Source organism: Tiliqua scincoides, chromosome 1 (genome assembly GCF_035046505.1).
Source record: "Tiliqua scincoides isolate rTilSci1 chromosome 1, rTilSci1.hap2, whole genome shotgun sequence".
In the NCBI taxonomy this organism is placed as follows: domain Eukaryota; kingdom Metazoa; phylum Chordata; class Lepidosauria; order Squamata; family Scincidae; genus Tiliqua; species Tiliqua scincoides.
Window position 1 is genome coordinate 213,484,145 of NC_089821.1, and position 16,282 is coordinate 213,500,426.

The 16,282-nt window shown below is 40.0% G+C and overlaps 1 protein-coding gene across 3 annotated transcripts in view; it reads left to right on the forward strand.

The window, feature by feature from the left end:
* STXBP5 (syntaxin binding protein 5) overlaps nucleotides 1–16,282 on the forward strand; it is a 157,361-nt gene that overhangs the window by 100,515 nt on the left and 40,564 nt on the right. For all 3 annotated transcript variants that reach the window (XM_066615477.1, XM_066615487.1, XM_066615497.1), the window contains exons 17-19: nucleotides 1,474–1,599; nucleotides 5,317–5,468; nucleotides 9,634–9,699. In XM_066615477.1, coding sequence (XP_066471574.1) covers nucleotides 1,474–1,599; nucleotides 5,317–5,468; nucleotides 9,634–9,699 — 344 coding nt within the window. The remainder of the gene's footprint in view (nucleotides 1–1,473; nucleotides 1,600–5,316; nucleotides 5,469–9,633; nucleotides 9,700–16,282) is intronic.

Below are 16,282 nucleotides of genomic sequence, written 5' to 3' on the forward strand. Positions count from 1 at the left end.
TCATAGAGACTATCAGCTGCACAAGTTTTTAATGAAAAATAAAATTGCTGTCCTTTTAAACTCCTTCTTTGTTGCAACTCTGTTATGAGTCTCAATCATGTACTTTAATAATATAAACCATCTTACTCTAATCTCTCTTCACTTGCTTGCCCCACCTCTTCTTGGTCCCATTTAAAATGATGTAGAAGTCCTTGGTTCAAATTTCAGTTCAGACATGGACTTAATGGATTTGAGCTAGCTACTAATGCCCATCAATCATATGAAGATAAAAAATTAAGAATGGGTGGTATCTGACATGGCAGAGAATAAATTTATTCCACTCTGTGGAATTTATTCAACTCCAGAATGGCTCATGGACTGACTTCTACAATATATACTGCTATGCCCCCTGCCCTGAATACATTTCAAACTATCTAATGTGTATGTGAGAGCTAGAAACCTTCTGCCTGCCCTACTGTCTAAGAAGCAGGCAGGAAGTTGTTTCACACTATAGATAAAAGTGATGAAGATTAAGAAAGTGAAGAAAGCATTTCTCTGCCTGCATTTCAGTCTGTCAGATGTTGCGGATCTCACACAATTGGTGAACACTTTGAAAAAACTAGCCCAAGTACAAATCATACCCAGCTCAGGGCTGTTTGGTTTTAAAGGGACTAAGAACAAGTCAAGGCTGTAGTGCACAGTAATATTTTTAAACCATTGATGAAATTGACAGATTTCTTCTAACTTTGAAGCTGGTCCAGAGAAACCCAGTAAAACTGACAAACCTGGTTAGTTTCACTGGTCTAGCTGCAGAGACCAATCAGCTTCTTCTTTGATCTAAGTATTATTCATATCTGTCTCTTCAAGTAAATGTTTGAAACTTGCAACTGAACTCAGTTTCAGTGACACTATACAGTCTGACCTTGATGTCCACAGGGGTTCCATTCCAGAATTCTCTGCAGATTTCAAAATCCACTGATACTACAGTCACCATTTAAGTGCATTTAAAATGGGGAGAAAGCACCAAAAACAATTCCTTACCTTCCGCATGGTCAAACTGTGTGGTTTCCAAGCGTCTTGGGGCTAAAAATAACTCAAAAGACGTCCTTCCTGGTCTCCCAGCTTTGGTTTATACTACATTCAGCCGCTAGAGATGCTGAGTGAAATGCCATGGAATGAAATGAACTTATTCTGTTTTGAGTGTCTTGAATTATATTTAGCTGTGAGAGGCTTGGAAGCCGCACAGTTTGACCGCACGAAGGTAAAAAATTCAATTTTGGCACTTTTTTCATTTTGAATGAATTTAAATGGCAACCTTGGTATCAGCGGTGAGTTAAATCTGCAGATATCAAGGTCACACCTGTACTTGTTTGTGAAATATTCCATTTTTTGATACAACTCAACTAGCCTTTATTATCTTGGTAACCTTTTTACCAAGAAGAAGACAAAATGGAGACAGTAATATAAAGAACATATGTTGCATTTATATTGCAGAGTTAAAAATTCTCCCCTCAAACAGTCTCCGGGCTACCAGGTTGAACTGGTTATCCAGTTAGTGTGGGTGAGTGGAGAACCTCCTCAGCAAATAACAAGTCTTGCAATCAACTCTTCCTATGGCTTGTAAGTATATTTTGTGTTGTACTGTTTTTCTAATAGTTGTTCTCTTGCTAATGCCATATAACATTGTTAAGCTACTGGTACATGTTTGAAGTAGCATTTCCTTCCATTTATGCAGTAGAGAGTTACTTTAAAAGGTTTTGTGCACAACCACCCAAAGCCTGTTTCAGGATATGAATAGACTGCAGTTTATAGTGTCCTTTCAGTTAAATAGTGTCCTTTTTTCACTTTTGTTTACTAGGCGGAGCAGACAGTTGTTCTGATACACAGAATCTTACCAAAAATGAAAACATGGTGGTGTGTGCTCCCAACAAATAATAATAATAATTAGTATTAGTATTATTAGTATTAGTATTATTAACTAGGTATTTATATACAGCCTTTCTGGTCATCGGATTACTCCTCTGACTTTATTCAAGGCGGTTTACATAGGCAGGCGTTTCTAAATTACTCAAGGGGATTTTTACAATCATAGAGGTTCTCTCTTTCAAGAACCTACATTTCAGAATGAATCTTCCTGGTTTGGTCTCACTTCTGGCCTGCAGTTCTCCCACGCAGGCTGACAACAGCTCCATCTCTCACATGGAGGTCAGCTGCTTCAAGGTCTCGCCATTCTCAGCCCCTCAGGGAGCTGCTGGTGTCCTCGAACTGGTGACCTTCGGATGTTATCTTTGGGCTAACGGAGGCTCTACCCTCTAGACCAGACCTCCTACCCTCCTGTTAAATAAGCGTAGTTAACATGTAATGCTATACTAACTATGGGACTTCGTTGCACAAGCCTTGTAGCCCAATCCTATACCAACACTGTGTTGGCAGCGCAACAATAATAGCACAATGTTGGCAGAATGACCCAAATGACTTCTGCTACCCACAGCGTGAAGGGGGAAAAGGATCACCAAAATGTAGGCAATACCATGCTTCCCCAGCCCTGTCAGGCATGGTGCCAGTGTCCATGGAAACCTCAACACAGCCCATCAACCATGGAATGGCAATCTAATGTTGGCTGGCAAGGAGCCAGTTGCCACATCTACCTAGGTTGGTCATCAGAGAAGTACTGCCAGTGTGAACCAAGTAGGGGGCAAGGTAGGCACAGGTCCAATGAACAACCAAAGCTGGAATGATGCCCCACCCAGTGGCTCCTAGGAATGAATACCACAGAAACAGTCCGCAGTGCCCACTTTGAGGAGATGCCCCAGTAAAGCAACCATCCCCTAAATCAAGGGACAAAAGCAGAGAACTCCTAGGAATCCCAGCACCCAGTACTCAGGTCATCTTATGCCATTCACACTTGTCCAAGAAATAACTTTTTGACCACAGCAGAGTAAAAGATGAGAGAGTTCCCTGGAAGGGGGCAGTCATGTAAGCATACAAGTCTCTCTGTGGTAAGGGTTTGAGTCCCTTAGCTGGAAGGACCCTTTTGCCAGTGGAGTGACTGGCATAAGTCACCAGAGGAGCTTCAACAGCATTCATGTTAGTCAGGGTGCTGGTAGTCTACTGCACAAAAGACTCAATGTGAGATCCAGGTAAGAAATGCTTGAGTTAAACCAATGGGCTTTTTATTTATCCAGCAAAGCATTTATGTTTAGTATGACTGTCCAGAAAGGCTCATGGCAGGGTCAAAAGAGAGTGGAAAATAGCTCTGGAACTACAAAGTTGTAGTTGTTGGTTGTAGTGGTACCAATGATCACTTCTAACTGCTGCACTGTGGCAGATTAGATAAACAAACCTTATTTTGCCATGCCTATTGGAAGTATATTAGGGCGCAGTCCTAACCCCTTATGTCAGTGCTTTCCAGCACTGGCATAGCAGTGCCAATGGGACATGTGTTGCAGCCTGCAGTTGGGGGGGGCACTCATGGAGGCCTCAAAGTATGGGAATGTTTGTTCCCTTACCTCAGAGCTGCATTGCCCTTATGTCAGTGCTGGAAAACACTGACATAAGAGGTTAGGATTGCACCCTTAGTGTGTCATTTTGTTGGCATTCGTGGATCACCTCTTGATGGTCCATCTGTTAACACTAGTGGGAATTCATTGTACCAACATCCAATGACATATACTGTTCACTCTGGCACAAAGTTAGTATAGGTTTGGGCTGTGCATGTTGTGTGCTCTCTCCTCTTCTGCACACAATTTGAAGCTGATATTTATGGTTTGTTACCGACTGCAGTTTCCTATTTTGTCCAAATATGGGGAGTTGTAGTTAAGCAAACCAGGCAGTCAAAGCCCTAGGTTTACTGTGACAACCTTGGTGGTAGATGAGGCAATTATGCACAACCAGTGTACTATTGTGAAGTACAGTGATATTCTGAAGAGACGCTGGAGAGATGGGATGTGTGTTTGTTTAAAAGGCAGGTGTATTTAATGACCTTGAGAATTATTTGAATATAAAGAAATCTAAATACTTTCCATAAATTTAAATTTAGCTTCAACTTCTTTGAAACTTCATCATGTGCCATTTTTAAAGGAAATTTGGGTACATGTTGTGTTTGATAAAATATGACATTATAGATTGTCATTTGCTGCTATAATGAGATCTGTAGGTTGTTGTCTTTTCTAAATGGCACCACATACAAGTTCATTGTTCCCTAGTATGCTATGAACTTCACAACAACAAAAAAGACAGGCATGGACAGAAGTCCAAATTCTTGATGAGGCAAACAGGCCATAGGGTATGGAGAAGGAAATGTGACGGAGGATACAAGAATGTGCTCTACTAGCAAACAGACTCAGTTGCCTGAGATGAAAACAAGAGAGTGAGAATGAAGTGGGAGGTTGTAATGGAGTGCTGAGAATGAAGCAAGTGTAGCCATGTTTTCAGGTAAAACCAAATGCAGGAAGATGCAAGTCAAACCACTGTAATCAAACATTTTAGGCAGGGTGGAGGAGCACAGAGAAATTGTGAAGAAAAGGACTAGAGGGAAAAGTATGGTGGCAGAGCAAGGTATGCAGTGTAGCAGCCAGGAACAGGGGGGACTGGATTATGTGAAAATTATTATTTGGATATGCAACATAATGCATAGTACAAGTTATTTTTACTGTGTGTAGTGGTTTTGTGTGTGGGTTCTGCTGTATTTATCTTGCTGGTTGTTTAAAATATGTATATTGCTATAACCTGACTTGAAGTAATGCTTACAGTAAATTAATTTAAAAACTCAAATCAGGTGCACAGCTCAACAGGGCAGCTGTTGAAGAGTTTGCTTTCACTGCTACAAAAATCTCAATCCTTGAGGAAGATGCTGAAACTGAGCATTTGTGTAAACTGGAGTCACAAATTTGTTAAGAATTTGTATATATTACATACCACTTTTAAACAGGAGTAGTTCCCAAATGGTTTACATAATAAAATAAATCAATAAATAGTTCCCTATCCTCAAAGGACTCACAAAAAACAGTACAGAGGAGATGCCAGCAACAATCATAGGAAAATAGGCCATGCTGGGATGAAGAGGGACAGTTTCTCTCCACCTGCTAAATATAAGAGGACACAATTTGAAAGAAGCCTCTTTGAGTCACTTTGAGTTCTGTGTTCTGTTATTCAGCAATTATTTCTAAAGCAAAGTTTTTCAATGTAACTTGCATTTAAGAATTCTAAGAATAGATTTCAGACTTAGTAAATATGAAAATCAATAAAGATGTCAATAAAATATAGTACTTCGTATAATAATATATGTGGCCAGCAAACCATTCATTAAAATTGTATTTCCAACAAATCTTCTTTCAGAGTAGTTTTTGGCAATTGTAATGGTATCGCAATGATCGATTACGTCCAAAAGACCATACTCTTAAACCTTGGCACGGTTGAATTGTATGGTTCTAATGATCCCTATAGGAGAGAACCTCGATCACCACGCAAGAGCAGACAGCCATCAGGAGGTAAGGTGCAAACACTTGCAGGTAAAAAAAATTTTCAGATGAAGTTTTTTAATACTTGATCTGATAATTGTCCAAGAGTGCAGTGTACTAGTCACTTTGAAAAATATGCAAATACATAAAAATAGCAAAATCTTCTAATTGTACTTTCTTGTTTCTAATAGTGTGTCCAGACAGACAATGTTTTCATAATTATCAAAAGCAAATTGAGCTAAGAGCTGACATACTGCTTGCCACATCTATGACCCATCATTATTTGTTGTCATTTAGCATTTTATTTTGTGACTTCCAGTACCAAAGGTTGTACTTCACCCAGAGATTCAGGCTTTCTGAGTTTCTTCCAGATGAGTTTCGCATTACCTTTTCTGTTGCTCCTTCTTTCATAATCCATATTTTATTTTCATTCTTACTGAATTTATGCTACTGCAGCTGTGCAACCTTCCACCATAGATAACCTGCTAATTTCTTCTACCTATTTCACAATAATGCTCTTCCATTTGGGACATGCTTTTTTCAGCATACAGAATTTAATGTGTTGGTGTGTGGGTACAATTACACAAATTTTAACAGTATTGGGAGAGGCTGGAGATGCAAGTGTGAAATTTTTGAGAAGGATAAGTGCATATGAACAGGAAATTTTTGGACCTACTTCACACTTTCTTTTGACAGTTGAAGGGTTCCACAGTAGTTTGTTCCTATAATCAAGTAAAAGAGAAGACATAATTCATTCAAAATAATGGAGACGTGCCCTTCATACATCATGTTTACTAGAATAAATATTGGTTGGGCACCAGTGTAACCAAGCTGACAAATACGAAGTAGCTTTTGGTGCTTAGACAATGGAATTCAGAGGTGAAATTTATAACAGTATTGGTATGGACAAAGCCTAAAACAAGAACTACAATTTACAGTGGAGGTTTGTGGTGGGGCTTTAAAGAGAGAGAGAAAATAATTTTATGTACATAAGTGTACATAAAGTGTAAACATAAGATTCATTTCCTTCTAGAACATTCTTTTCTACCTCTACAGGCAGGAAGCTCCTTCACAATAATGTGTGAATTCAGAATATAAACTTAAAAATCTTCTCTGTGTGTGTGTGTGTGTGTGTGTGTGTGTGTTGCTTTAACAAGTCTGTTTCTGACAAATACACAGAATATTCACAATTCAAGTTCTGCAGCAGATTTTGTCTCCAAACCTATTGTGTTGGTGTCTCTTTCCTTCCTCATTGCTTCATTAAGGCATGATGGCTGTTTCTTCTTGCATGTGTGGCCTTTCTAACTTATATTCAGAGTCTGTGAAAAAACTTCGCACCTCTTATATAAGTAAGTCGTCTCATAATAGTTAATAGTGTGTTACATCCAGCTTGATTATATGCATTCATTCATCCTGAAACTTGACTTTGTTAGCCTTTTACTTTAATCTTCTATAGTCGTTTTTCCTAGAGATGCGTTATATTTATGCAACGATATACTTTTATCTAAGATGGCATTGATGTAAAATTCTGACTACAATATGATCAAGATTTCACTCTTCATGTATTTTACAGACAAAAGTGGAAATTGTCTTTAATAAATAAATTATAATCATCTTAAATTATTATATGTTTTATGGAACTTGTATGCTTACACAGAAGTACCCTTTTTCCAGTAATCTGTGAACTCCCTCTGTATTTCCACCTGTCCAAAAATAGCCCTTGATTGAGTGTCACAAAAAGCTCCCAGCATTAAATCTCATGGCATATAAAATTACTTTGATATAGATCTACTTGCCTTTAACAATCATATCAAATGTGTTAATAGATGCTTCCCTTCTAGATAATGTTGCCCTTAGACAAGTGGTGGGACTGTAAATGTATTTTAGACAGATGCAGTAGTCGTCTCTAATTAGGTAAAACAAAAGCATGAGACCCTCGAGGGTCATCACAGTCATTTTTAAGCTACTTGAAACTTTTTTGGTGCTCACTTTTTAAACTGTTTACATAATCCAGCCTGGATACAGTGGATGAAAAATTGCAGCTTTTAGTCTTCTAGCACTAGTAGATACCCAGTCCAGTCTCTACCATGATGAGAACTTGCTCCTGAGGAGGAGTGGAGACAACTCAGTGTTTCACGGTTCAACTTGCTAGACACTTTGCCAATAAAATTGTTTGCATCTGCCATGACTTGGATTTCACATTGACAGTGTCTGGCAATGTTCTGTCTGCATTTATTGCTATGGATTCTTTTCAGTTTGTATGATTTGAGGATGTGAACAGGATCCTGTGGAGTGTTGAGATTGTCCAATTATGCGGGGAGGGTGGTAACGCATGTTCGAAGAAGGAGGTATTGCTGCTTTGAAATTGCTGATAGTTCACCTCCTGCTTCAAAACAAAAATGCACTCCCTAGATTCCATTATACTGGAGAATTTCTGGCCGATGTCAAGTCTTCAGTTTCTGGGAAAGGTAATTAATTGGTGGTGATGCTTCAGTTCCAGTTTCCTTAATGAAACTGATTAAATGGACCCTTTAAAATTTATTTTAGCTCTGGTTTTGGGACAGAAATAGCCCTGTCACCCTAATAGATGATTTACTTTGGGAATTAGACAGGGGAATTGTGTTCCTGTTGGTCCTGCTGGACCTCTCAGTGGCATTTGGCACTATCAACCATGCTGCTCTTCTGGGCAGGTTGGTAACCTTTTATGGTGCCTCTGATCCTTCTTGGCCAACAGAAGGCTATACTGGGGATTCCTGTTCAGCACTCTGCTTTTTGACTTGTGGGGTACCGCAGGGATCTGTTTTGTTCTACAGGTTGTTCAACAGCTGTATGCAATCACTGGAAGAGATTATCCAGGATTTTGGAGTTGGGTTATTAATAAGCAGATGACACCCAGCTCTGTCACTCCATACCATCTAATGCTGGGGAGGCTTTGAACAATCTAGATCAGGGATGTCGAACTTGTTTCATACTGTGGGTTGAATAATATTCATGGCACCTGCTTATGGTTGGAAGTGATGTCACTAAGAAGGCAGTGACCAGAAATAAGCATTTTGTTCTCATCTAGGAACTCATTAATTGCAAATAACAGAAGAGAAAATATGCAAATCTTGATCATTCATAAAGTAGCTACAAGTCAGCAATGTGATAATGCCTCAAAGAAGACAAATACTACTCTTTGTGATTTAAATATATATTTACATATAGAGAAATATTTTGGAAGTGGGTACTATGTTTTGCTTCTACTTCTTGAACCTTTGTAAATTCATCTACGTAATCTGGGCTATTAAATGATGTGTTGACAATATTTGTTTATTTTTCAAAAGCTGTCTTTCTGCTCTTAAAAAAAAAGGATGTCTAGGATGCAGATGTGCATACTATCTAAACAGTGATTTCATCACCCCACATTTCCCTGCAAACTGAGAGATGTGTTTGTTCAGTAAATACTCTGAAGAGGTGAATAAATGCATGGGAGAAACACCCGCTCAAAATACTGTACTTTGATGCTGCAGTCTAGTTGAGAGTCATGTCCCACTGAAAGCAGCACCCAGGAAGGATTTCAGTCTCATCAAAGTGGGCATTTTATGTAAAGGTGCCATTCTTCAATAGGAAAAATTTCAAATTCACAAGTGTATTCATTCAAGATGCATCATTAAGCTGGACATCATTTACAGGTCTGCCCCGGTTCACCTTATCCTAAATGAACATGCACAAGCTCACAAGCTTCCATGTGCCACTAGTCTTAGCCACACTCACTTTTGAGCCAGTCCCACTGAACTTAGCTCAACTTCCCAGTGAGTTACAGTGATGGTTTCATACAGGCTGTTTTGCTTCGTCATAAGACACAACCTAGAAAACATTATTTCTGAATGGCAGAGAGCAGAACAACAATTGGTATCTGAGAATTAACTCTGTGCATAGCACACTCAAAACTATAAAAATTACTTCTAGCATAATAAGCAGTAGAATTTCAGTAAATAATATGGGGGAACTTACTTCCTAAAATGAGTAAGTATTGGCCTTCATGAGAGCTAGCCAAGAAACTTACTGTCACTAATGCAGGATGTACATACTGTGCGGGGAAAATGTGGGGGGGGGGGAGAATGGGGCCACAGCATTTGGGAGCCAATATAGTATTCTGTGTTCTAAGATTCTCTCTCTATAGAATCGTAAAGTGTTGTTTGTTATTTTGCAGCGGGTCTCTGTGATATTAATGAAGGTTCGGCAGTGCAGGAAGATCGTTGCAAGTCGCCCACTTCAGGTAACTAGGTGTTCTTACAGCACTTACTTGTAAATACAGGTTAACTTGTTTATTGCATGCATGCTTTGCTTTGCTTCCAAAGCAGCTTTTACATAAAAGGCCACAAAGATAAAGTTATAGAATGAATACATGGGGATGCATGTGGCGGCATCTTCTGGATCCTGACAATTGATGATATAGCTTCAAATGATATAGCTTACCTTCAGAGGGGAAGAAGGCTATAGAAGAAGCTGCAGGTGGAGTTGAGGCAGCTGGTTGTAGTGATGCCTACCACTCAATTGCTCTATAGAGTTTTCTCTTTGTTGCTCTAGTTCTTCACGTTATCACAGATTTCGCAAACAGTTCTCATTTCCCTAGAAGTATTAAAAAAAATCATACTAAACATTGCAGTGGAATTTTTCCCATGTTATAGTTAGTAGTGGGTTAAAAATTGCACTCAACTGTACATTTGAATATATGAAGTCAACATTTATATTTTATATTTGATATATTTTATATCTTAAATATCTGTTTTCCTAGATTTATAGGGACATTTTATTAAAAAGTTACTGAGGTTTAAATAATGGGAATTTCTAGAAACAGATATTTATGAGTAAAAACAGTTACTTCTGTTTCTTACTTCTAAATGTCCTTTTTTAATATTCTTTGTTATAGTCTCCTCACAATTCTGAATGCATTACCATAAGAGAAAATATTAGCATGTTTTTTTCTTGCTATATCTGCTAAGTTGCACTACGGTTCACCCTGTTCTTACCAATATGATATACGTAAATTATTTTTCCCCTATTGAAAGTATTAATACACTTTCTGAAACAGATTGTTTGGAAAACTGCTTCTGAAACTAGTTGATACAGGGACCCTCTTCTGTGTTTAAAAAAAAAAAAGAAGCCAACCTTGCTTTGTGATTTTCATATGGTTTTTAAATAATCACTGGGAAACAAAACTGGGAAAGACTCGGGAAGGAAGAGAAGCAACAGGAAAAGAGCAAAGGTACATGAGGCTTGGCTCATTTTAAATATGATGCTAGCTTTCTGTGTTCATCTGCCTCAGAGTCTTATCAGAGCTAAAAAAGAATACTTCTTCGCAATCCACCTGCTAACTTAGTTGAGGTCTCACTGACGGGAAGGTCTCTTCTCCTTTTGACACCCGGAAAATGGTTGCAGAAGCAATCGATACTCTCTGCCACCATGGGAGCAAAACCAGCTGCTTCTGGGGAGGGCATTTGAACCCATAGCAGCTATGGGGCAAGGTTTTAAATTGGATTCAAAGGCCAATTGAACTGATTCACTTTATCAAATTTTCTATTTATTGTACTTTCTAAATACAAGCACATACTGATTGCTATGCCATAAAACTTTGAATTGATGTTGCATCCTGGCATCTGGCCCTTGGATCTTGTTGGGCTGTTTACATCTTCCCTTTTTTTACCCAGTGAAGAGATTTTTTCAAACTGTTCCCAGATGGGGTCACTTTTATGACCTGCAAGCCATGATGAGTTGTCAGCTGGAATCAATATTGGAAGACGCTGTTTCTTTTGAATGTTCTCTTGTTGTAGTCTGCCCCTTCTTCTTTAGTTATATTACACTGCCCTACATCCATTCCTCTCCAGAAGTAGTCACTGGACAGATTAGTGTGTTCCATGAGAGGGAAGGTAAATACAGTCTTGCGTTGCTTAGCAACAGGGATGCGGAACGGGACCGCCATCATCAAGCGAAGTTTGACTGTACACAAAACTTCCAAAGACAAGCTGTTCTTCCCTGCCTCCAGAGGCTTTTCTGAGCCTTGCAGAGGCAGCGCATGAGGAAACTGGAAGTAGTGTCTCTTCTGTAATTTGGGCATTCTGAGCCCCTGCTCAGAAAAGCCTCCACCTTCAGATGCTTGGGGGTGTATGTGCAGGAACCAGCGGTGGCATTGCATATGTGGCCAATCACTGGTTGAAGCATCACAAAGCAGCACTCACCGGTAGTCATGTTTCTTGATTGGAAGAGTCATGCATAGTTATTATGAGGGTAATTACTCTTAAGCAGTTGCAGACCTGTGGTAGTCACCAAATATAGGAGTAGAAGGTCACTGTGGTGGTTTAGTGGATGACACTTTTTGTGAATTCATTTATTTATTATAAAACATTTATACCCTGTCCTTTCCCTTCATAAAAAAGACGCAAGCTTAAAAAATCCAGTAAAGTACGAAAAGCAATAGCATCACAACCATAGACTATTGTGGTCAGATCTGACCGACTTGCATATAGTCTCAGCTGCCTTGTTCACCTAAGGTGGTTAAAGTATTCTGCACGCACGCACCCCGGCCACAGCTGCCACTTGATCATCCAGATTATCTCAGGGAAACATCTCTCCTTGAAGCAATTCAGTTCTCACTAGGCTGGGGGTGTCTGCTGCTGCCATGCGCATGCATGCATCTTTTCTCTTCCCTCTTATCTGGATTTTGGCTGCTCTGTGACAGTTGTTACTGCCATGAATGGTTCACTTTTTCTTCTGACTAATGGAAGTTTCAGAAGTGCACCTCTTATGCAGTGTTTCTCGCTCCTCTATGGAGTGGCACTAAGAAGGTGATGAAAACAAAGAGCCCTTTGGTCTTTGCCTTATGCCTCTGGTGAACCAGAAGAAAAGTACCTGCCAAGTAGGAGGAGGTTCAAAACACTAATGTTCACTGTCTCCACTCTTCCCTCTCCCCCAGTATCAAGACAAAATGTAAATACATGTGTTACTGTACCTTTACAAGTTTTTCTCTTGTCCTCCAGTACAAGCCAAAATATTACACAAACTATTGTGTTGTATGGTGACTATCAAAATAACCTATTTTCAAATTGTAAAGAAGGAACTGTGAGGAAAGCTCTTAAAAAGAGAAACATAGTATTAGAGATGCAGTTTATGCAGTGACTGTGCATGAGTCAAGCATTCATGGGTAAGGATATACCCACAGAAAATGGAGCCATTGCAACTGATGTTAGCTGCTAGAATCTCTTTCAAGACTGTTCTTGGACTGTTTGTAGGGTTAGTCCAAACACAGTCTTGATCTCTTGGTTTGCTTGCCCCGGGATCAGGGCTCTGTTTGTCCCAGTTGTGCTTATAAATATTTGAGCGAGACAGTTTGATACTTGTTTAGTTGAGGGCTTGCAATTTCATTGTAGCTGGCACTTACATTAAAAGTCCATTGAGATTCTTACCAAAGCCTGATGGTGTTGTGGAAGTTGTAACTGGTTTGGAATAAATTAGTTCAAAGAGAAGACAAAAAATCTGTTTGCCAAGGCCTTCTAAGCAAGAGGAAGAGGACTGTTGCATGTTACTAGTAGAGAATAGATGTAACTTCTGAAGAAAATCAACACATACACATTACTAGTTCCAGATAACACTTCATATCATGTACTTATTTTTCCTGTAAAGGGTATTTTGCTTTTTAAAGTAGCGCATAGGAAAGCCACTATACTTTAAATCTTTTTTTAGCTAAGGTTGAAAGTGAGAAGATTGGTAAGTGTAACTATATTTTCATTTTAGTTATTGCAGTGACTCTGCTTAAGTATCAGACCTTGATTTAATTTAGATAACTTCAGGATTTGTAATGGTAAAGTTACAGATCTTGTTGCCGCATAACTATAGATGTTTGAAAATAGTGTTATTTAGTGGAAGTAAGCTCATTGTGTTCAGAAAGGCTTAGGCTGTAATGCTATCTTACTCACTGGAAACAAATACCTTACACAGATCTTTGCACTTGAACTGCGTACGCAAGATCAATTGAGCACTCTGTCTTCAATAGTTAGCAATGAAATGACAATGGGAAACTCCGAAACAGAGCAGGATGGATATTACTATAGGCCACTCACTGTATACATGCTGTCCAGTATCTTGTAATTAAAGGTTTACAACTTCAGCACACACTATAGGGCTTAGGTGAGCGGTTTTCAAACTCTCCAGGAGAGTTGGAGTCACTGTAAGTCCTTACTAGGGAGGGAAGGTGGTGGTTCCTCTGCTGCTGCAATCATGCCAATGCTGGGAACATTAGGGTTATTTTTAGACTCACCTGCAGATGCCCTCCAGAAGATGGGGTGCAGGACCCTCTGCAAACTTCCCTGCACCTTAGAATTTCTGGAAAATGCTTGCACGACCCACTTCTGTTTTGTCGCAAAATCAGAAGTAGGTCACGTAAACATTTTTTCAGCAATTCTAAAGTGCATGGAGGTTTGCAGAGGGTCCTGCAGACTTCCCTCACCCTCTGGAGGGCATCTGCAGGCTTAGGTGAGTCTTAAAATAGCCCCAGTGTCCCCTGTGTGAGCACAATTGCAGAAGTGCTGGCGATGCTGTCATGGTTGCCCCGCCCCATAAGGGGGCAGGATCAGAGCTTCTTAGGCTGGGAGTTGTGATGCCCCAGTTTGAGAACCTCTGGCTTAGGTGTATGTATCACATGAAAATGACAATAATAATCTTATGCCCTTATGCCCTTAATCAACTTGTTATGGTTTACAACCTTGAGGAACTCTTTCTGGGTCCTAATCAATTATTGTCTATATTGAACAAATTGAGCTGGAGCATTAGATGTTGTAATGCTCAATTCCCTTGCCATGTTGTTCTCAGTTTGTAAAACCATTACTAAAATAAGCACAAGATAGCAGAGGCGCCTTCCACCTCTTCAGGTGAAGAAAAGTGCTTTTGTCACTACAGACACTCCCTGCCTTACATAATGGTTCCATTACAGACACTCTTACAGAAGTCCATTTTTCCATGTTGGATCTCTTTCTGCACATGTGCAGCTATGTGGAAGGGTTTGGGATGAGCATGGAAAAAGGTGAGGGAAGAGAAGGCAGGTGAGCAAAATTTGAACAGAGGCAAAGGGAGCCTCCCACGCTCACCACTTTGTAGACAAAACAAGACAAGAAAGTGTGCCTAAAGGGGAGGCTAACTTTTTTGTTTTTCCTCACAATATGCAGCTGGAGGGGCTAACATCCCTCCCTGAGCAATAGTGAACCAACTTTAAAGGCACTATGGCAGCTGTGGGGGAGAAGCACTGATGGAGAAGGCAATTTGCACTGCTCAAGCAAAGCATTCTTCCTCTTGGCATAAGAACATAAGAACAGCCCCACGGGATCAGGCCATAGGCCCATCTAGTCCAGCTTCCTGTATCTCACAGCGGCCCACCAAATGCCCCAGGGAGCACACCAGATAACAAGAGACCTCATCCTGGTGCCCTCCCTTGCATCTGGCATTCTGACATATCCCATTTCTAAAATCAAGAGGTTGCACATATGCATCATGGCTTGTAACCCATAATGGATTTTTCCTCCAGAAACTTGTCATCATTGATTTGTACAACGGCATTATAATATTAGCCGTTTTGTTCTCAATACCTTTTCTAATGATCCCAAGCATAGAATTGGCCTTCTTTACTGCTGCCACACATTGGGTCGACACTTTCATCAACTTGTCCACCACCACCCCAAGATCTCTCTCCTGATCTGTCACAGACAGTTCAGAACCCATCAGCCTATATGTGAAGTTTTGATTTTTTGCCCCAATGTGCATGACCTTACACTTACTGACATTGAAGCTGACCATTCTGCCAGTCTGGAGAGATCCTTCTGGAGCTCCTCACAATCACTTCTGGTCTTCACCACTCGGAAAAGTTTGGTGTCGTCTGCAAATTTAGCCACCTCGCTGCTCAACCCTGTCTCCAGGTCATTTATGAAGAGGTTGAAAAGCACTGGTCCCAGGACAGATCCTTGGGACACCACTGCTTTTCACTTCTCTCCATTGTGAAAATTGCCCATTGACACCCACTCTCTCTTTCCTGGTCTTCAACCAGTTCTCAATCCATGAGAGGATCCCTGACTGTGGAGTTTTTTTAGTAGGAAGAACTAAAAGAAAGGCATAAGAAATATCACTCTCTATCTCAAAAGCAACAAAATGCTGCTGCGTGATTCCTGAAGCACAGCAGTCTAACCCTTTGTCTTCCCACCTTGCTTTCTCCTCCACTGGGAAGGCAAGGAGTCAGGTCACTGGGCTTTGAGAATTGGGTGTGCTCTTTAAATGAAAGAGGGAACACCCTGCATTTCTTGCTTTGTTCCAAGAATGGTGAGTGTCAGGCTCGGATGGCTCCTCTTGCCCCTGCCCAAACATCTACGTATAGTCAAAATTGTGTTATTTACAAATAGTGAAAACTATTTAAGTTGATGCCTACATAAATCAGAAAATTTATCTGAGGACACTTGCAATAGAGGTTTTAGATACATACTTGAGATTACTCTTTTTTCCCCTTCTGAATTATATTTAGCATGTCATGCAATGCATAGTTATATAAAATAGGAATTACATTTTCTGCTGTTGTGCTGTACTGCTAATCTGTGTGCTTTTTGTTAATGTGAATACAAGCAATCTTTCCAAACCAGGTTTTCCAATGTCCCTGGCCAAGCATATCCTCTGCAGTCTTCTTATGGTTGTAGGGTGTTGCCTTTAATACAAGTTCTTGGCATAATTAGGGGTGCTAAAGGAAGTTATTAACTGTGCAGTTTTACCTGAGGAACCTAGGGAAGTTCCTTTGCAAAGGAAACCTAGGGAAGTAAAAGATCTGTCTCTAA